This window comes from Calidris pugnax, unplaced genomic scaffold (genome assembly GCF_001431845.1).
Source record: "Calidris pugnax isolate Ruff unplaced genomic scaffold, ASM143184v1 scaffold9, whole genome shotgun sequence".
NCBI lineage: Eukaryota > Metazoa > Chordata > Aves > Charadriiformes > Scolopacidae > Calidris > Calidris pugnax.
The window spans coordinates 2,298,595-2,319,918 of NW_015090778.1; the positions used below are offsets into that span (position 1 = coordinate 2,298,595).

At 43.7% G+C, this 21,324-nt stretch overlaps 1 protein-coding gene across 1 annotated transcript; it reads right to left on the reverse strand.

Annotated features, from left to right (window-relative positions):
- Positions 1-6,973: 6,973 nt before the first annotated feature.
- On the reverse strand, positions 6,974-21,284 carry SCPEP1 (serine carboxypeptidase 1). Its single transcript, XM_014953528.1, has 13 exons — positions 21,177-21,284; positions 19,381-19,526; positions 18,405-18,494; positions 17,415-17,570; positions 16,860-16,934; positions 16,569-16,641; positions 15,517-15,554; positions 15,214-15,342; positions 13,596-13,680; positions 12,364-12,474; positions 11,571-11,708; positions 9,920-10,083; positions 6,974-9,796 (listed from the first exon to the last, which is right to left on the reverse strand). Exons 1-13 carry the CDS (start codon positions 21,232-21,234, stop codon positions 9,731-9,733), a joined length of 1,329 nt encoding a protein of 442 aa, XP_014809014.1. The 5' UTR covers positions 21,235-21,284; the 3' UTR covers positions 6,974-9,730.
- Between the last annotated feature and the right edge of the window lie 40 nt (positions 21,285-21,324).

The following is a 21,324-nucleotide window of genomic DNA, read 5'->3' on the forward strand; positions in this document are numbered from 1 at the left end:
GGAGCGAGGGAAGGGAGAACAATAGAGCAGAGCCGGAGGATGGGGAGGGAGAGGGAGGGGGCGGTGGGACGCCGCGCGCGGCAGGGGCGGGGCCGCCGCCAGGGGGCGCCGCGTGAGGGGAGAGGCGGCGCCGGGGCCGGGCGGGAAGAGCGGCGTGAGGGGAGCGGGGCGGCCCAAGGGCGGGAAGAGGTGTGAGGGCGAAGGTAAACGCGATGGGGGACAGGGACGGTTTGGGGGCGGCAGCGAAGGAGAGCTTCCCTGAGAAGGAAAATCGCCACATGGAGGAGGGAATGGGGCAGGGGGAGCGAGGGAGGCAGGATGGAGGAGAGGAGAGCACACTCCCCTCCACCAGCTGTGGGACAACAGGCCTGGCGTCTCCTGGGATCCCTTCCCCGCTGTCACAGACCCACCTGCAGCCCCTTCACTCCTCCACACCTCAGTCCTCCCCGACACCCCAAATAAATAAAACACCAGTCGCACTACAATTTCTCCTGAGAAATAGCCATTGCTGTTGGCCTGAGGAGGTCCAGGGTAGGGGGAGGACAGCAGGGTGTGGAGAGTTAAGGGGCAATTAAAGAAAAGGGGGACACACAGAGCCTCCCCTGCTCCATTTTGTTCAAGTGACCAGGCAGAGCCACTCCTCGTGGCTGCCTTTGGCTTACAACAGACTCACCCACGCTGTCATGAGACAAGCTGGTAAGAAAGGGATGTCCCTGCCTTTGCAGTGTTCCTCATTAAAGCCTTCTGCAACTGGTGTGTTCTATGGCTGGGTTTTAATTTGATCTCTCTGCTTTGTTCCTTTTCTTTACGAGTTTGTTGTTTGTTTTTTTTTGTCTGCTTTTTAAGCCCGCAGCTGTGATCAGTCAGAGGGAAAACCAGGAATGGTTCTGGTTCCTGCACTGTGCCTCAGACCAGGAATGATGGGCAGCATCTTGGGGAGGAAGGAGCACTGGCTGAGTCAGGCTCAGGTACTTACTGCCTCCGCCGGCATTTCTTTCCCACTGGTTGCTGAGCTCAGGTGACCGTCCCTCACTGAGTGATGTTCTGCAGGTGATTGATAAAGCTGTCCATCTAAAATGACTGTGAAAGTGCAGCAGGTTTTGAATTGAGACAATATCCATTAATTTGCTTCTTGCCGTAAGAGAGGTTCATACGTCCCTTAGAACTCTGAAAATCCCATGATTAGAGCAAGCTAGTCAAATTCATCTCTTTTCTAGGAAACAATAGGATTGTTCTCTTCAGGAAGTTTTGTCTCTTTAAGCACAAGTCTCTCATTCTTTTATGTGCCAGTTCAGGGTTGGAGAGAAGCTGACTTGATAGCCCTGTAGGCTGTAAGTCAGGTGTCAGTCAATGACACGGTGGCACTAGCAATACAGGTCCCCACATATCCACCCTCTGACACCAGAGCCCCTGCCACCTTGACCTTCCTTTAGTTTTACGACAAATACAGAAGAGTTCTCCTGTTCCCTTATGGTTGTACAAAAGGATCTTTCCAGACTGGAAAAAAAAAAAGAAGCGCAGAGATCAGATATGGTCCTTGTGAAGCAAAGAACTGATGAAGAGATGTGAGGAGATCTAAAAGAGAAAAGGGAAGCAAAATATTTGATCACCAAACTTCTCTGAAATTGTCTAGTTGAAGCAGGATTCTTAAGATGTGGGGGGTTTTAGCTTTTATCTTGGGACCCTTGAACTCATCTTCAGGTTATGTGGGAATTGAGCTTTGCACACTTCTCAGGGGCACCTATTCAAAGTATTCAAAAATCTGTGAGCCGGTACCCCTCAGGGCTGTGGAAAGCACACCTATGTGGAGTCAGCTACTGTTAGTCTAACTGCTCTGAAGTGGGATTCAACCCCTTCAAAGACTCAGAGCACATCTGTGTCATTGTCCCACTTTGTTTGCTGAGATTGCCTCAGAGTGCATCCTTGCACCCTCTCACTCACCTCTCTGTGTGCAGGTGGGCAGCTGTACAGACCCAGACAGGGACGTGGAGTCATACTAAGTATTGTGGAAAAATAAATAAAAAAAAGAAACAGACCTATTCCTGTTCGCCGTGACCAGAGGAGGAATTCCCACTCCTCAGAGGCATCACACTCTGTCTCATGGAATCCAGGTAATCTCCACAGGCTCTCCTATATCTTCTGCTGGACAAAGAAGAACCTTGGTCTAGATATGCAAGTAAGTGGCAACATAGATCTAGACCAAAACTGCCAGCATTAAAATCTGTGTCATTCTTGCATTAACTTGTAAGGGGTGAAGGGTGGGGAGGGGGACTTCCAGGTATAGACACTATGGTTTGGGGAGTCAGAACTGAAGTTTCAGAACTGGCACAGACAGCTTGAGTGCCAGAGAGCACTGGAATCAAGCTGATAGGAGAGCTAAAGAGGCTGTAGAAGCTGTCATTGTAGACAGCTGAATATTTTGAGCAAAGATCTGACAGCTGGGAGGTGATTTGACAGCACTGAACACAGGAGAATTGGGATGTGAGATGATGTCAATAAAAGTCCAGGATCTGAAAGCTAGGTGTGCCCCAAGTGTGCTAAAGCCAGGACACTGAACCGAACATGTGCTGCACACTTGCTGAGCAACTGCACTGGCAAGATACAGTTTGTAAGGCTAAATCAAAGAGGAGGCCAATTTTTATTGCCAGTGGATGTAGCTGGCATTACTCCTTGCTGACCTCTGCTTCTCCAGTTCTAGGTAGAATGTGTCTGCTAGTACCAGTGGCTATTTTTCCTTCCTGGTACATCAAAATAATTGTTTAATCAGAGATGCTTGGCATTTGACTCATGCTCTATGTGTAATAAATATTTCACATGCTGCAAATCTAGTTTTCTGAACTTGAATACGACTAGTGGTGGTAATACCATATTTGCCTGTTAAAGAATAAATAGTTCAAGAGGAAACATTTCATTGAATACCACAGGCCACGGCTGTCATTTGCAGGATTTCTTTACAATCAGCTGCTTTTCCATCAATGTCACTTCCACTTACATATCAAATTGTAATCTAGTGTCAGAAACAGCATTCCCCAAGGCTGATGAGCTCTTCTACAATTCTGGTTGTGTTCCAGCATATAGTAAATCTTGGGACCAAGCCTCTCAAAATAGCTTCATAGCACAATTTCTGTTTATAATATACACAATCTAACCCTCCTTGAATATTTGGCTTCTAATATTCTTACTGTGTTTTGAATTAAATCCTGTTTTCCATTGACTACTGTAGCTCTGATTAGCAACATAACAGATGTGCTTCATTAGTTGGATATTCTTTTTAAGTGTCATAAAGAACAGGTAACAGGGAGCAAGAACTAGCTTATTAATACTCTTGCCCTGCCTGAAAACTTAAAAATATTACTTAAAAAAATAATGGAGTTTTCTCTGGCTAGCTTAATTAGGTATGGCACAGAAGCAAGATACTTGATGTTTTTACTGCCATTTTCTCGAATCTTTTTTCTATTATAAAAAGTTAAACAGCAGCACAAAAAATCCCTTACAAATTTTGGGGAAGTGTTTCAACAAGAAAGGATCTTCCTTTGAAATTTTCTAGTTGCTAAGGGACTTTAGTGGTTTAATTTTACATAGTATGAACACTTGATTTCAACAGCACTCTTACCAGATTGTGAATGAGGTATGTGCATAAGTCTGCTAGATAAGCCTAGCTGGACACCTAGCTGCAGTCACCTCAGCAAACACACCAATGCCTTACTTCTTTCTTCTTCCAACACACATGCTGCCCTCAGAGACATCGATCTAAAAGTTTTAAGGACAGGCTGGGAATAGAATATTTGAAAAAGAGCGTGCCTAAGTACAAATCACAATATCAAATTGTATGTTCTGGTTAAAGCAGGGTTATTTAGCTGTTATTTGCAGCTATAAAGCCTTGTAATTGGGGTTGTGCTCACAAAGGCCAAAATATCTGTTAGCATGAAGTTATTGCCGAAATTAAATGACCCTCTGTAGCGGTTCACATAGAATCATTTCCACTGTGAATTCATAGGGTCAGACTCGTGTTTCCAAGTGCTGACCAGGTATTTCCAGGGAGAGCACCAGGAGCACAGCTACCAATACCGAATGTTCCCCTGGTATTTGAAAGTCTCCTTACTCCCCCCAGTGGCCAGCCATTGCCCTGCACTTCTGTCACCAGCCAAGAGACTCCATCGGTGGCCACCTTGCACAGGCCAGCAAGGTGAAGCTACTATGATTGATAATAAAAATTATACGTAAAACAAAGGAGAATGAGTAGTACAGGATAAAGACAGGTTTCTTCCTGTTCCAAGAAGTCCCACAGTCCTCCAATTGCCCTGAGACCAAACCTCTCTTTTTGGTACATGTTAGAAGCCTCCCTGCCTTCTCGTAGGGAAAGGACAGTACCCGTCAGCTTTTCTCTTGTGAGCTCTAAGCAGTTGGGTAGACTTGTGTTTGCCTCAGATTATAATGTGCAACGGCATCCAGCAACCTCCTGAAAGCATCAGTGGTGCTACAAAGCATCTGACAGCTGCCAGGCCCCCAGGCCATTTCTGTCCCTTAGTGCTTCAGGAAGACACTTCACTCCTTCCCAGGAGATTCTGGGTACAATGAAATGTTTAAGACTCCAAGACAACGGTGTAGAAAGGAGACCTAGTGCAGTAGCTACAATCATTTTCAACTTCTACCCCCAAAAGAGCTGTCAAGAGACACACAAACATTGCTCTCTGGCTCTAACAAGCAAACAACATTAACAGATCTAAGCCCCAGATTGTTAAAGACTTTTTAAATTTTTCCCTCTTTCACTCCTGCAATTTATTTAAAAAAAAAATAAATCTAGTAAGTCATCTAGCAACTGTTAAAGACTGAGGATGCACCAGCTGGTGTATTTTTTGTGAACTAACTCACCCATAACACAGCATATGAACTGTTCAGTAAGCTATCCCTTACTGCTTCAAATAAAGTTTCTAAAATTTTGCTTTTTTGTCCTACCCAAGATGGACTACACAACACCTCAATACATGTGTTCCATCTGCAGCTTTATTACAGCTGACTGCAGAAATATAATTCCCAGCTATTGCTGTATTTAGCAATGAGATCTGGGACAGAATAATGAAATTAGAACATGATATACCATACTGATGGAAAATCCAAACAGTGATTACTCGTTGTGTCTTGAAACAGACTGTGTGAGCTGAGTCCAAGTTGGCTGATTAATGGCAGATACTGGACAAAACAGGGCTATTTGTGCAAGAGAATGTAGGTGTGGCATCATTACTGCTGTGACCATCAACGGACCACATTGGCTGTGGGGCTAATGGTGATGAGCACAGTCTGACTGTCTCAAAGACAGGCTGCAACCAGCTTGTTTGTAGAGAGACAGTCCTGAAAAGGACATTTTAGGAACAGAGCGCCAATTAGAAAAGCAGCTTAACCAGTCTGGTTCTAGCAGCTTTTATAATTGCCTTCAAAAATTATTGTGGTAGGCATTATCAAATCTACTAACTACAGCTTGCAGGTGGAACTGTTCCAGCTGTCTCCTATGCTTAGATGTTTCACATCATTTTAAAACTGATACGGCCCAATTCATCTCAGTATCTACCTATAAATTTTGCTACTGAGACTGAGGATAAAAATTAGAGGAAAACAAAAATGAGCTCCTGCATTTGAATCAGCTTCAGCAAAAGTATGATTTTTTGCCTCCTTGCTGTACAGTCACTCTGGCCTTATTGTTCAGGTCCCCTATGAATCTGTAGTTGCTTTTGCCTACATGACATCCAAGCCTTACCACAAGAGTACTTTGGATTCAGATTTGTGCAATACACTAGATGGAAATGCGGAACAGGAGAATCACAGTGGGATATTTGCTGGAACTGGCTATTATCTGGCTGTGGTTTTGATCTTCTGAGACACCCCAATATTCCCATCTGGTTTAGACCACTGGTAGAGTTAGTGCATCTAGCCACTGAATTATATTATTATCAGATACAAGCGAAGACTAATGGTCAATATGTGAAATGTGTAATGGTGTTTTGCTTTCCTTGGAAATTCTAGGTGAGGGGTTTGTAAACAGAGATAAGTTAAAAACCTCTGTATTAGACCATTCATACTAACACATCTCTAGTCCTGCAGAAAAATCCAACCACCTCAATGACCAGGCACAGTTAAAAGAAAGGAAAAAAAAATCCCTCCCAAACAGTGATTAGAACGGTATATTTGCTCCTCCACAAGACCAAATCTATTATATAGCAAATACCAAGAACAGTTCTCAGAGAAACCTTGCAAGGGTGAACTGTCTCTACTCAAATTCTTACTATTCCTTCATCGTTGTCTGTGGGTCAGATAAATTACTCCTCCTTTCTGGAATCCCTTGTGGAAAAACATAATTGTACTTCAGAGTTCACAAGTGACACACACAAATTGTGCTGCCATGCAGCAGAACGCTTACAGGATAACAGACATAACATGACAATGAAGAAGTGCTCCAAGATTTCCATCTTGCCTCAGCACACAGATGTTTTTCTCTTGTTGTCTCTTTGAATCCTGAGATAAGCAGATGTCGCAACAATTCAAAATCTTCATCTTCTGAAATAAGGTAATTCAACACACAGCTATAGGCCCACTCTTAAGCCTTAAATTTTAAAGACATAAAATTGATAAGCATTATATATCAAACACCTTTTAGAAATAGCTTATGTGATTCACTCCTTCTGAGGCAAAAAATATTCCACACCAGATTAGTTACATTAGACACAAATATTGTGCCTGCACAGATACCCCTATGGTGGCAAACGGGGCAGATCTCTTGCTTCCTGCGTTCATCTGTCCACGACAATCTCAACCTCTCCGGCACAGAAACAGCTATAAAAGATGGACCAAAGGTCCATCTATCCCGTATCCTCTGTGTACCAGTGACCATGAAGTACTGGTTTAAGGCACAGTGGATGCATCAAGTCACCCCTCCCCACTATATTGTTCCAGATCCAGCAAAATAGAAAGGAAAGACAGACAGAGACACCTATTTATTACATGTCGATAACTTTTAGGTTTCTTTTTCTGCCTTAGAAAAGGTAAGAATTACAGAAAGTCAAAATTGTTCATGCTGAAGAGGCAGTGCTGAATTAGTCATTTTTAACATTGATGGATTTGTTTCTGTGAAAATTACCCTAAACTGATGGTGAACAAAATAAGTCTGTGGCTCTCAGGCTACCTATGCAATCAAAGCCTGCAGCTGCAGAAGATGAAATACAAATGTTGGGCTGTTTTGTTTTTTTTTTTGACTGACCCAGCATCTGTAAAAAATCTTACTAATATTTAGAACGATTCATCCTAATGGATTTGGCAAGTGACAGCCCTTATCTGGAAATAGCATACTGCATGAAATCAAAATGGACAACGTATGTCATTGCTAATCAGATACACAGCAGGACTTAAACTCCTTTCAAAGCAACCAATTTCTCACAGCATCTGCTGGACAGGTGACCTACCTTTGTGATGATCTAAAGCTGTGACACACCAGTTACAAAGTTTTTTGGTGAAACAAAAGGAATTTTCCCTGATACTAAAAAAAATGCCATTTTTTTGTTGTTTGCATTTTAATGGACACTGTTTAAGAGACTGTCTCCATGGGCAAGTATTTTTGTTCTAACACGTTTAGATTTGGCATAGCCCCTAAAACCAACAAATCATTACCACCAGCCTTCTTGGAACCATGTCTTTTCCTTGTAAGCCGTCTCTTTGCAAACAAAAAAACCTGCAGAAGCTAAAACAAAGCAGGACAAGGAACAGATGTCTTGGGTCTATCACTGAGCACAAGCTCTAGGCAATATGAATGAATGTTCCATTTAATAAAGCAGCACAAGAACAGCAGTAAACGCTGCTTTCTGGAGATACCACCTTCTCAATTCTCTCCCTCTATCAAGCCCTATAGTATTAGTTGTTTAGGCACAATGCAAAGTATTGGATGGAGGACTACAAGCCAACTCCAACTGCTCAGGCTCAGACATATACTTAGTTGCTTGGCGAGTTATACTAAAATATTCCAAGAATGCAGATTTACACACCTCTAGGACCCTCCTCTTGTTCTTGTTGGTCTAATGTTCAAACAGAACGAGAACAGAAAGAGTTGCTGGTTTGATCCTGCCTGGCCATTCTGGGTTGCCCGTCATGCTCTGAAGGTGTGCATTTTGTGGAAGGGACAGGAGGAGCTGCAGTGCCCAGTGCCTGTGCTCCTCATCGTGCGATGCAGCCGTGGGGGAGAGCACAGTCCTGCACCCTTCCCCTCTCAAGCCTGACTGCATCCACTCCCATTGGCAGCGGCTTTACACCAAAAAGCCAAACCAGAGAAGAAGTGATTTTCCAACAGCTAAATCAACGTGGTGCCCAAGAGAGAGGAACAGATTAGCCCTATTGCATTTATTGAAAAATGTGTTCAAAACAATCTGGATTTGCATTGCTAGAGTTCTCAAGAACACAGTTCAAGCAGAGAACATAAAGAAGGCAAGCAATTATTAGGTGCCAATAGTCCAGCTGTTGGGTGATTGCGTATGTGTTTACATAGCATTATGCCTCAGTCCTTGCTAAGCCAATGCGATCAGGTATTTCATGACAGTTTCTGTTGCTGGAGTAACTGAAGGGTTGCTATTTATTTAGGATTCTGGAAGCTGGAATAAGCTGTTGTGCCTCCTGTCAGTCACCAATAAACAACAGTCACTTTGTGCTCCAAAGCAGAAGTCAAGTCTCTTGACTGTGTGCTATATTAAAAAAAAAAAGTTGTTTCAAAATAACAGGTCTCTGAAAGACTTAAAAAAAACCTCTAGAAAAATATATATCAAGATACTGGTTTTAGCTTGTATATCCTTTTAAACACTGCTATTATCTTTCAGAATTATGCTATTATTGCTCAAATAATACTCTCCAGTCTCCAGGCTAAGTTCAAAAGGTTGTAAGAGGCTTCTGTCCATTAGGACTCTCTTCGGTACGAGAAGAGGGTATTAACAGGGCTCCTGCTTCAGCACACAAGAAAGCAGGATTCCTGCTGGATGTGCTTTAGGTGCAATGGCTAAAGGCAAAGTCTGGGTAATGGTCATTAAAGAAAATGAAAACAAGAAACAAATGGTCAGATGAAGAAGGTCAAATCCTCATCTGGGAGGGTGTTTTTCTCTCTCCATAAAACAGGAAGCCTGAAGAATCTTGGATCCTAACTCGGGCACCTCAGCAAGATGAGATGGGCTGTAACTCCTCTAAGGCAGGTCTTCTATCCTGGAATCTCCATGTCTTCACCTGTAATCCAGCCAAGTGACTCAAGCAGAGGACAAGGGAAGGAACATTCCACAGCCTCATGAAACAGGTCAGCTCTCCGAGAGGAACAAGCAGCAAATCTATCAGGACTCAAATCAGTTTTAGTCTTGGTGTGTGAACAGAAAAGAGAGCATTCAGGGAAGGGCAGGTTTTTACAAGATCACAAAATCCTTCCAAGTCAAAGGCAAAGGCTCAGAGCTAGTTGTTTGTGACAGTGGACTTCCCTCTGGAAGAGTCATTATAAACACTGTTAAGGCAGCAAATCACAGCTTACAAATTCAAAAGCAAGAACTCATTCAAGGAAAAAAACGCCTTTCCATCAGTGCTTGCACATATTATCACTAAGATTAGAGAGGCTATGTGTCCAAATAGCCATCGTTCCTCCTGCGGCTTATTATTCTGGACTCACATTCTGCAAGAACACTTGACATTCGAGAGGAAGCCATACCAGCTGGCCACCCCATCCCTAGTGCTGCTGTTGGGTCACCATCTTCACCATTTTCAGTGCCATCTCTCCTTGATCAGACGGTACCTATCACAGAGATGAGAGCACATGGTAAGCAGCTGCTATAAGGAAGCAGACAGCAAGCATACACGTATCTTCAGTTTTCTTCCAGATAATGGTGCATCCCACCCCAAGAAGTGTAGTATTTACCATGTGCCCAGCCTTAAGAATCCAGAAGAAAGCAAAGTTCTCATAGGCCTTGTGGAAAGCAGCCGTCTCAGTAGATTCTGGAGATACATAGAGTGCCTTCCACCTTTGCTGGTTGAACTGGCCCAAACTAGGCCATTTCAGTTTCCGGATCCATGCCTCCTGGCCTGTTAGAGATGAGAGATATGCTGGATTATCAATACTGACATAGCGGCTTGGGAGTCCCAGTTCAGCTGGATGTTCGCTGTACTAGATACCAACACAGCAGAGTTAGCAGAAAATCTGTGTGCTCAGATTCTAAAAACAATTTTGCTATGCCTGGGAAGATGACCAAGGCTGCGTCCAGGACAAGCTGAAACAAACCAATGGAGGGAAAAGGCAAAAAGCAAACAGTGAAGATGTATGTGAAATGGACTTATGATTGCAGGTGCTGCAGCTCTAACAATTCTGACATTCTGCTTTACTTCTGAAACACCTTCAAAATTTTGCCATGGGGAAGGATCAGCCACACCAAATCCCCCTCTTGGAAATCAGAAAAGACATTGCTTCTCTGTTTGTTACAGTCACTCATCAAGAGCCTGGAAAGGTTTTCTGTTTTCAGGTACCTGCTAGAGAAGGTGGAGACCAAGACAGCAAAAGGACCAATTCCAGGACACCAAGGGGGACAAAGCTTTAGTCTACCTCTGAACTACTAGAAGAATTTAACTGCAGCTCAATTTTAGTTCAAAATGTGATAGACTGGAGCACCACTAACTGCTAATCTGTTTTGACAGCCTAAATACTCTTGTTTCCTGATTTATTGATTGCTGTGCTGTTCATTGAAGGGCATCTGAATATCTAAGTGAGCAGAGACAAAGAGTAAAACCCTTCACAACACAGGAAGATGGTTGCACAGTCTGCGGCTGCAGATTATTTAAATCAATAAGGAAAGGCAAATGGAAGAGAGCACAGCACCCTCGCAGCATGAGGCATTTCAGCAACACTTGGCCTGGCCCCCAAACTACCACTTGGAATAAACCTGTGTCTTGCAAGCAGTGAGAGACAAACAAAGCCCTTGAGTGGCCAAGACGTGCAGCTGCATATGCGTTACTGAGCAGGTGTGATCACTCTCCAGCTACACCCTCCCTGATTAATTACCAGCACCCTTTATCCATCTCACCTGGCACCATGCTCTCTGCTGCAGGCACCACTCAGGGAAGGCTGAGCTGTATTGTGCAAAATCTGTAGCAAGATATGACCTTTGGCCCAGAAAACAGGATCTTCAAGGCACAGCAAAAGAGAGGATAATCTCCATATTATTCATCTATCCTCATTCTTCATTTATGAATGAGCATACATACAAATATTTGTCTATCCAGAAGAAATAAGTGAATTGTTAGCTACCTACCTACATATGGGCTTCACTGAAACAAGCAATTATTGATGTTGCAGATCTATTTCCAAACAATATAATGGAGGTAAAGGAATTGCCTCTCTCAGAGGGATATAAACAAAACATACTAAGAGCTGCTCATTTATGATTGTAGTATTTAAGCACTGCCTGCTAGGAGATTTGCACAGAAGACTGAAGAGATCCAGGTACCAATATTACTGTCAACATCACGTTCCACTTGTCACATGTTCTGTTTGCAACCCCAGTCAAGAAGTCCCTTACCCATAGTGTCAACAATGAGATCCAGCTGCCCATTATAGACCGTAACATTGACATTGGCTGCCAAAAGCTGATCAACAATATCAATGACAGGTTTCATGAAGTCCTCAGCCATGTTCTCAAAGACATCTCTGGACTGACCTGGTTGGAACCAGAAAGAAGACAAATTTTAACTAATGAAAAATGGCACCCCCAAGCTGGGATAGAAGCAACTGGCTAAGGGTCCTAAAATGCAGTTCATGGCTGCATAAAAACCAGTCCTAGCCCAGAGCAGCAGCCCATGACCTATCAGTCTGAGGAGAGAACCAGAAAGCAACCGTGCTCCCACTGGAGCTCGCACACAGCATTGTAGCTTCTGGCTCCTATTACACACATACATGGTGCTGGCACTGGTCCTTTACGGCTTCCTTTCTGTTTTACACCCTCCCCTCCACACCATGAAGTATCACACGATACCAGATTTCTGGCAAAGAAAAACTGACAGGAATTTCAGCAAGATTGCACAAAAGACAGAAACCAGCTGCTGAGACCCGGAGGATGTTCTTCCTCCCCCTGTATTTTTAGCTGCTTGACTGCAGACAGATACTAGCAGCAGAATCAGAACCAGAACCACATCTGCTCCCACGGACCTGCCCCATTACACATCAATTTCTGAGAATAAGTCCTCTTCTTCAGCCCAAGGATAATGACAATTTAATGTGACTGCTCGCTACAGCAAAGTGTCTTCCTACAGACTGCAATACTGTACAAGGCAGTAATGCACTCATTAGATCCACACTAACAGACAGGAAAGTACCTCCCCATTTCACACAGTCAGGAATAATTTTTAGCTTCTTTCTGATGGGTCCATTCATCAACTCATTTAGGCTCTCCTTGTGCATATTTTTGACATGGCGCTGGTAAAGTCCTACCGAAAAAGAGAAAACACACTTTGATTAGTGGTACATTTAAGACAGTCATCCTGTAGAGGTAACAAGTTTCAGTTTTACCATCATGGCAAACAAACTCTTATTTTAATGAAATTGCAACACCAGTGAGAGATTTGCTTACTTTTACTAGAAACCACTGAAGTAAACCCTTATATAGAGTAACAGAATCATTGAATGGTTAGAGCTGGAAGGGACCATAAAGACTATCCAGTTCCAACCCCCCTGCCCTGGGCAGGGACACCTCCCACCAGAGCAGGTTGCTCAAAGCCCCATCCAGCCTGGCCCTGAACCCCTCCAGGGATGGGGCAGCCACAGCTTCTCTGGACAACCTGGGCCAGTGTCTCACCACCCTAACAGTAAACAATTTCTCTCTAGTATCTAATCTAGATCTCCCCTCTTACTACACTTCCTGATAAAGAGTTCCTTCCCAGTCACAGAACGATATGGGAAGAACTCACCCATCTATTTCTACTTTTGGCTAACACAGCACTCTTTCGGGGGACCAGGTTCTGCTTTCACCACTTGGTACAGACACAATTTCTTCTCCTCGACAGACCTTTTTTTTTTTTTAAGAGCTGCAATGTTTTACTTTTGGGAGTTAAACGTGCCATTCACCTTCCCTGCTGAAGCCAACAGAAAGAGATGAAAAGCCTGAAAGAAACTCTATACATGCATTTTTCACATTGATGCATAAACATCATGGAGCAAAAGAGTCTAATCAGACCATTATATTGATGAGACACTTTTGTGTCTTAGCTTGAAGACAGAAATGACAGCCATTAAGAGGAAGTAACTTAAAGGTCATAAAACTATGTCACAATTATACTGACTACTTCCTTGCAATAATTTGTGCAGGATGTATAGGTGGAGGTGTAATCTATAGAAGGGTTGTTCCACATTCCTATTTGTCCCTCTTTATGCATGAGCAAACAAGTTCTGCACTGGAGAATATCAATATCCTTTGGATCTGAAGGCTCCATTTTAAGGACGTGCTAAATTGAGGACACTATTGTTCCTAAATTGTTTCCACTACCAGAGCTGAAGGTACATGAATGCAGACATGGGGCCTCAGAAGGTCAAGTACTTAAATACAACTTACTGAGATGGAGATTTTCTTGTTCGTTTGATTTCATCTCTGGAACCTCCTTAGTCATAATGTTATAAAAGTTCACATTGTCTGTGTTCTGAAAACACAAGATCATTTCAGTAACACTGTAACAAAAACATTTCTCAGGTATGAGGAGCAGACTGTCTTCTGAAAAGAGGCAAGTCCTAAATAAAGGACCCTGTGACCTCCCATGTTACCTACACATCAGGAAGATACTTATGCAAAAACTTGTGTTCCGCATTTGCTTTGAGAAGTGGGGAAGAGTTTTCTCAAGTTTGTTCTGTTCACACATGGGTTGTACCAGAGATGTCATTCACTTCTCTGAAGTGGATATGAAGCTACAGGAAGCCTTACACCCTGCAAATGACTGCATATTCTCATTACTCATTGTAGAGAGCTGCAATGCCAGATGATGCTTTCAGATGGTCTCTTCTGCTCGATCTAGTCTAGCCTGATGCTGCCTTTTGCTCAACAACCTCCCAGCCCACAACTCTTCAAAATCTCAATTGGTTCCTCAAGAATGTACTGACAGGTATCAGCCACCCCTCTTTTGGAACTGCTGACATCTGGACAAGTCCAAGAACTGTAGAATGGCAGCTCTGACACAGACAACAGACTGCCTGCATCCAAGGGACAAGCATGATCAGTGTTGCCATTACAGAAATCAGTCAAGATTCTCAAAGCCCTGCTTTATTCAATTTTTGCATCTTTAAAGTTCTGATGCATAGGTCAGAAATCAGCTCACAACAGCAACGCTTGAAGAACTAAAGTGACTGCACCCTGACAGCAATATCACAACTGGGAGAGAAGCAAACTTGAAGAGAAAGGCAAAATGGGAACCACAGGTTCCTTCTAAACAGTAAGAAGTGAAACCAGCTGTGTCATAATGGACAGTGCCTTGCAAACTAAACAAAAAAAAAAAAAACCAAAACAAAAACCCAAAAAGTGAGAAAAGGAAGCAGCTCTAGATTAGTTTTTGAGTTTGAGGAAGCCAGAGCCTTACTTGTACTAAAACAAAAACACAAGAAAGAGTGAGATTTTGGAGCCACCCTTCAAGAGGAAAAACAAGAGCAAAACTTCACCTATCTTTTAAGCTGGAACTTGCTAATTAACAAGATGCAGTAACCCACAGTAACAGGACATAACTTGAGGTTCCTTTCCATCCTGTGCACCTATTGTGGTTCTTAAATACAGATCTATGCTTAACTTGAAATTTATGCCTTGCTGGATGTGTTTTTCGATATTCAAAAAAAAAAAGCTTTCAAGCAGACATAGCTCATTTAAGTTTAAACTGTGTTCTATAGAAATCAATTGGATTAGTTTCATGCTAAAAATTAAAAAAAAAAAAATCTATTTAAGTGATGCGCCAGGTTGAAACCTTGATGCAATACTGTAAGCCCATGTGGGTCACTCTGCCCAGTGCCTCTTACAGTCACACAGTGGAGCACAGCAAGCAGCCAGCCCTTTTATGTCAGCACTGGGATAAAACATATACCGGCAAAAATGACTGGGCAGGGGGTTGGAGGATTCACACCAACCCAGTGCTCACAGGAAGGATAACCTGAAATTGTGTGCCTGCCCAAGCACCAGTTAGTTATTAAGATCTCACCTCTTCAATGACCTCTTCAGCCTTGCCCCAGAGCTCAGTGGCCAGCCCATATTGATTTTTATTTATTGCATCCATTATTTCTTTGGCAACAGCAGTCACCTCTGCTAGACCATTATCATCAAGGAGAGACTTGAAGGCAAACACAAAGGAGGAGAGCTTTAATTGTAATTGCACATTCAACTCTTGCTAACAGTCTTCATGCATTTGAGGTTTTATTCACTAACCTTAAAAATCAGTATCTATTTATACTGTATGGTAGCACAAGTAATCAGGTGAGGAACAAGAATTTAGGAAGGTACTTACAGTGCTGTAAAGGTAGGGCCCCCAAGACAGCACAGAGTCTAAAGAAACAGAAGAGATGTCAAACATCTAAGTTTTTGACATACAACTTCCTTTACTTTTCTTTTATTGTAGCAAGAATGATTGCGAAAAAAAAAATATGGAGATAAATTAATTAGTAAAAAAGTGCTGTCAGCTCAATTTAGCCCAAAGCTTATGTACCACAGAGCAGGTTCTTCACAAATCCTGAGAACCAAGAAAAGCACTGCACCATCATTAACCCCCTAAATGTTCATCAGTGAAATTTATTTAAAGCAACAGCCATGTTCTTAGCAAAATGCTCTCACCCAACACTGCAGCACGTTGCTAGAACATGTGGGGAGATCTGACAAGTGAATGGGCATTGGCTAAACTGATCTGTTTGCAGAAGTTACAAGGGGAAAAAAATCTAGTTATAAAACAAATCTGTTTTATAACATGTTTGTTTATAAGGTCTCAAGGATCAGCTGATCCTAAGACAGACTGGAGTTTGCTTGATATTGTCCCATGCTGCAGAGAATCTGTGGAGCCTGCCCTTGCAAATCTCACAGAATGACCAAGAGTCCTTTAATTTGTTTTTTGTCTTCCATCACACACACCCCCTATCTCTCCCAGGTCTGTGAGCACACCAGCTCCTCAGCACAAGGTCTCCCAGTGAAAGGAAAGATAAAACTTCAGTTGCAACCTTGTGAGTGATTTGGTGGCCACACATTAAGTGCAATGCTCTTACCAAAACACCTCAGAGGCTGCAGAGGTGCGTAGGGACATTTCACCACCACCCCACTTCAAACACAAGCATGCTTCTCACTGACTTTGCTCTGACTTTTCATAATCTAGATACATTCTAAAGATAGATTCTTCAATCACAGCTCACAATGTTGAAGTGTTTCTTTTTGATTAATCAGACTCAACGGTGATTTAATTTACTTAAGGCAGAGCTGGCATTTTTGACTCTATGTACCCATGGAATGATAAAAAACCCAACAAAACAAAACAACAACAAGAAACCACCCACAGTCTGAGGATTTTAAACATACCCAAAGGAGAAATCCATGAGTCTCCAAGAGCGGTCCCCTTAAAATTGCACTTTATGGTCCCTTTTTGAACAGCCTTGGCAAGTAAGAGGAAAAACAAAAACAAACAAACCACACCAAAATAAAAACAACTTTTAGTTAAATATTCATGACTCTAGAACCAGTTTTCTTTAAGTGAAAGACATAACCAGCAGTCTGAATTAGGCAACAGGGACAGTGCGTTCCAGAAAATACAAGTACTTTTAGAACACCATGTTTTAAAGTGAGAAGTGAAATACATCTCCAACTACTTACCTCATGCAGCTCTAAAGCTATGCCAGCAGCCATTTTACCTCCGTAAGACTCAGAAAATATGTAGAATGGGATGTTCTGAAGAGAGAGAAGCCACACAATGAACCCAATGGCCAGAGGGCATAAGATACCTCTGTCTCCCACATCCCACAGAGGCCAGGCTCTGGCTCTTCACCTCTCACTATCAAACACTGGATATTTTTCTGACTCTAAGCTGCGTAAGATTTCCCTAACATCCTGCTGCAATTACTGGGGGAAATTTTGAAGCAGGCACTTCAGTGTTTTGGAACTAGAAACAGATGTGATCCTACATTCTTCTCGGATTGCACGATAGATAATAATTCACCCCACTGCTTATCTAACTGGCACCAAATTCAAGATACCAATTCTGAATCGTGAGAAGAAAGAGGCAGTGGTTATAACTCTACTGACTCCCACCAAATGCACACTACCTAGCAGCAAACACTGCCCAGCTGGAAGGCTGTTCATTAATTCCTTTTGAGATCTGTTTAAAAGCAAAGAAAAATACGATTCTAACCAAGAACTCAATTCACTTACCTGGAATTCTGTTCTACATGAGAAGAATTCTTCAAGAAAAACCATCATATCAGAAACTACTGTGGTAAGGTTTTGGGCAAACAAGCTACAATCATCCACATAACTGAATCCAGTGCCCACAGGATTATCCACAAACAAGATACTGGCTGCCTGCACCTGTACAAGCAGAAAAAAGATGTGTATGAAACCTCAGTGTAGCACCAGCAACTGTGGTTTCACTGAGCCACTCAATTTCTGGCCCTGAAAGAGACTGAGAAAAATAAGGTGCAGGTCCAAAACAGAGAATTGGCGGGTGAGACTTGTCTGCCAGAATGTAAAGTAAGAGGAGTTTTCTTTCAGGTTGCTGGGCTTTTTAAAAACTGCTACAGCAGATGCCATAATTGTATAGTTACAAGTGTACAATAAAATCAACAGATGGGCGTGCAGATAGCATGGCTCAAGGCAGTGAGGCTCACAAATACAGAGGTACAACATAAGGTCTTTCAATCTGCAACAAGAACAGCACCCAAAACATCCCAGTGATCCGGGGTCAGATCACCATACCATCTAGGGAGCTCCAGAGTACTCAGATTATTGGTAGCTCTGAGTACAAATACATTTCATTGAAGAAACCTCCACCTTCATAGGCAGCTGTAATTTGTTTTCTCTTGAAGGCCACACTAGACTTGTAATTATGAGCCAATGGTTATCCGTTGCCAGCCATCCAGAAAAACCTCTATCCTCCAAAACCTTAGTTTCCCAGACATCTGCAATTCACAAATTCATGGAAGCCCAGACATATTCCATCAAATAAAATGAATAAGTCTACTATTCAGTTCTTAACAAGGATATTCATTTAAGCCATTTCATTAACCACACTATTTTAAGATGAAATATCATAGCTCTATAGAATTTTAAATGAAAGCTGTTCTGTGACACTAGCCATCATCTGCTTACACAAGCAAAAAACATTTTGCAATCAATAATTAGAAGCGGAACCCTCTACTATACCCAGGTTGTATTTCTTGGTTTCAATTCTTTGTCTAATGGGCCAATCTCTTCAAAGTTCCCAAATCCACAGCCTGAAGATCCTGGACCTCCCTGTGGGGAATAAACAGGTTAAAAGGCAGCATGGTGTAGATATGACAGACAGGAGAGAAGTAAAAGCCAGCCAGTAAGTAGAATGACAGGCTCTAAATTTTTAAAAAATGGCTTTTGCACTACATGTTAATTTGCAAAGAAGGCTTTCTTCCCCACTTTTTTCTTTATGTGTATACACACCATTTCTGAAAGCAAGAATTTAGAGAAGCAATTATCCATTTGTTAAAGTATTTAATGTGTTCCATGCTCTGTTAGAGCAGTGTGGAAACTCTTCCCCTTATTATGAATGCAAGAGTTAGCCATCTACAGAGGTCTGCAAGTCATTAGTGTTATCAGCATATACAGCGTGTGCATTTCGCTCTGAAGAAATAACCCAGAAGGAAAAAGATTGAATTATCAAGTGATTTTATTCAACATTAACTTCTGCAGTGTACGTGGAGACACACCACTGCCTTTTATCAAACTGTGACTGAATGGGACCAATCTCAACCATCAGTCCCTCTTACTTGTTTCCATGTAGAAGCCTTTCTAAATCTCTGATCATTTTATCTACTCTCTCTCTGGGCGTTGTTTAGACTGTAAGCTCTTCAGGAAAGGAGCTGTGACGGCACAATGTACTTGTAGCGTCTGGCACAAAAAGCACCACTGTTGTATAAAAGATAAGAACAATCTCTACTTCTGCAGTGTAACTTGATGGAAGGTGAGCAGCTGAGGGCACCCCACACTGCAGAATGGTATTTTCATTATTTCTTCCTAACCTGAATACCTGACTCGCAAGGTGAATCATTTAGAATTGGACACTTTGGAATCCTGTTTCTGTGGAGCCAGACTGACCCAGGCACAGATGGAAAAAATTATAGTTCAAGTGTCTCTCACCAAACCCTACCTGAAGCCACAAGATGAGAGGTAATTCCGTGAAGTCTTTGGTGGGGTTATTTGCATAGTAGAGCCACCAGAACATGTGTGCCTTACTTCGGACTTGCACATATCCCCACAGCTCCTTGGGCTCTGGGGATTGCCTCAGAACTGCACCTTGGGGGGCGAAATGAAAATAAAAATCAGCTATGTAAACAGGCTCAGCTTTGAGCTTTCCACCAGATTTGTTCCAAGACATTACATTTCAATCTTGGGTGTGATAATTAGAAGTGGTTCCATTAAAAAAATATTACGATAAGAAACCTGCCTATACTTATACCCACACAAATAGCTGAGTTATCATCAATGAATGAAGTTAAGTGTGTAATTAAGTGCTTACTTATCAGGGCCTGACCTTACAGCAGCTGCCAAAATAGCAGCCCAACAGCAAGGCTAATTTTTTTTTTTTTTTTTTTTTTTTCTATCGGGAAAACATTTGAATTCTTTTCAAGGCCCGGGCTGGAAGCACAGCCCCTCCAGACGCAATGGAATAACACGTACCAGCTTCAGGGACACCAAGGCTCCCTCAGGATCCCACTTTGACCTCAGTTTCTGGGAAGATCCAACCATTTTACAGTCCCCAAAGGGAGTAAATGCTGGATAGAGAGATGATGCACTTCTAAATGAACCCAAGACCTAATCCTAAACTCAGTTAAGTCACTAGAGTCTCGTCAACTTAAGCAGTTGGTCTATTCTGTGTCTAGGACAGACATTTTCCCAGAAATAGACCTTTGAGACTATATCCCTTAAACTTCTTGATCACAACAGAGGCAGCAGTCCCTTGGAGGAGCAGTCACAAAGATTTTTCAAGCCACAGTGCCCAGACTTTTCTGATGCACAGGACACAGCACTGAACAGGTTCTATCAGCGTGGGCAACACCACACTTTCTTGATCAGCCCCCACAGCAACAGCGGTGATGCCCGACAGGGCTGGTCTGCTCCTGGCAGCCCCCACCCAGAGGGTCTCACAGGTAGAGCTGGGACTCTTCAGCCTGGAGAAGAGAAGGCTGAGGGGAGACCTTATTAATGCTGACAAGTGTCTGAAGGGCGGTTTGAGGGAGGATGGAGCCAGACTCTTTTCAGTGGTTCCCAGGGACAGGACGAGGGGCAACAGGCACAATCTGGAACATGGGAAGTTCCACTCAAATATGAGGAAAAACCTCTTCCTGGTGATGGTGCCAGAGCCCTGGAAGAAGCTGCCCAGGGAGGTTGTGGAGTCCCCTTCTCTGGAGATCTTCAAGCCCCACCTGGATGCTCCTGAGTGATGTGCTCTGGGCAACCCTGGAGTTGGACTGGATGGTCTCTAGAAGTTCCCTTCCAACTCCAACAATCCCGTGATACAGCCACGGGAAGCGCTGCCCTGGTTTGTGGCGGGTCTCTCCCGCCCAGCTCACCCAGCTGACCCAACCAGGGCCTGAACTCCCACCTTCCCGTTCCAAACGGGCTCCCCGGGAGCGCGGACCCCCGTCAGCCGGGGCGGGAGGCGACGGCTCCCAAGGTCACGACAGCTGCCGGCAGAGACATGGCGACGGCACACGGGCCCGCCCCACGCTCGCCTAAGGGCTCCCACCGGGCCCCCGCAGCACCGGCGCTTTTGCTACCCCTCTTCGCCGCGTCCCGGGGCGGCGGGACGAGCCGCGGCCAGGCTCGCAAACCTCAGCCCGGGCCCTTCCCGGCGGCGGGACGTGCCGTGGCTCCGGGACCGCTCAGGCCGCGGGGCGCAGCCTCACCTCGTCCCCCCTTCCCTCCCGTCCCTCAGCCCCGTACCTGCCGCCAGCGCGGCCGCCGCCGCCAGCAACAGCAAGAGCGAGAGCCCCGTCGCCATCCCGCAAACAGCCCCCGGTACCCGCCGCCGCGCCGTCACGTGCGCGCGGACAGGCCCCGCCCCTTTCTCGCCCCGCCCTCAGGGGGCGGG

What these genes read in the sequence shown, in the direction of transcription:
- SCPEP1 (XM_014953528.1), bottom strand. Translation starts at nt 21,234, where the DNA reads ATGGCGACGGGGCTCTCGCTCTTGCTGTTGCTGGCGGCGGCGGCCGCG. An exon ending in GGCGGCCGCGCTGGCGGCAG is followed by an intron (nt 19,527 to 21,176) that starts GTACGGGGCTGA and finishes TCGCCCCCCAAG; the next exon opens with GTGCAGTTCTGAGGCAATCC. An exon ending in CTCATGGATTTCTCCTTTGG is followed by an intron (nt 15,555 to 16,568) that starts GTATGTTTAAAA and finishes CTGTTTCTTTAG; the next exon opens with ACTCTGTGCTGTCTTGGGGG.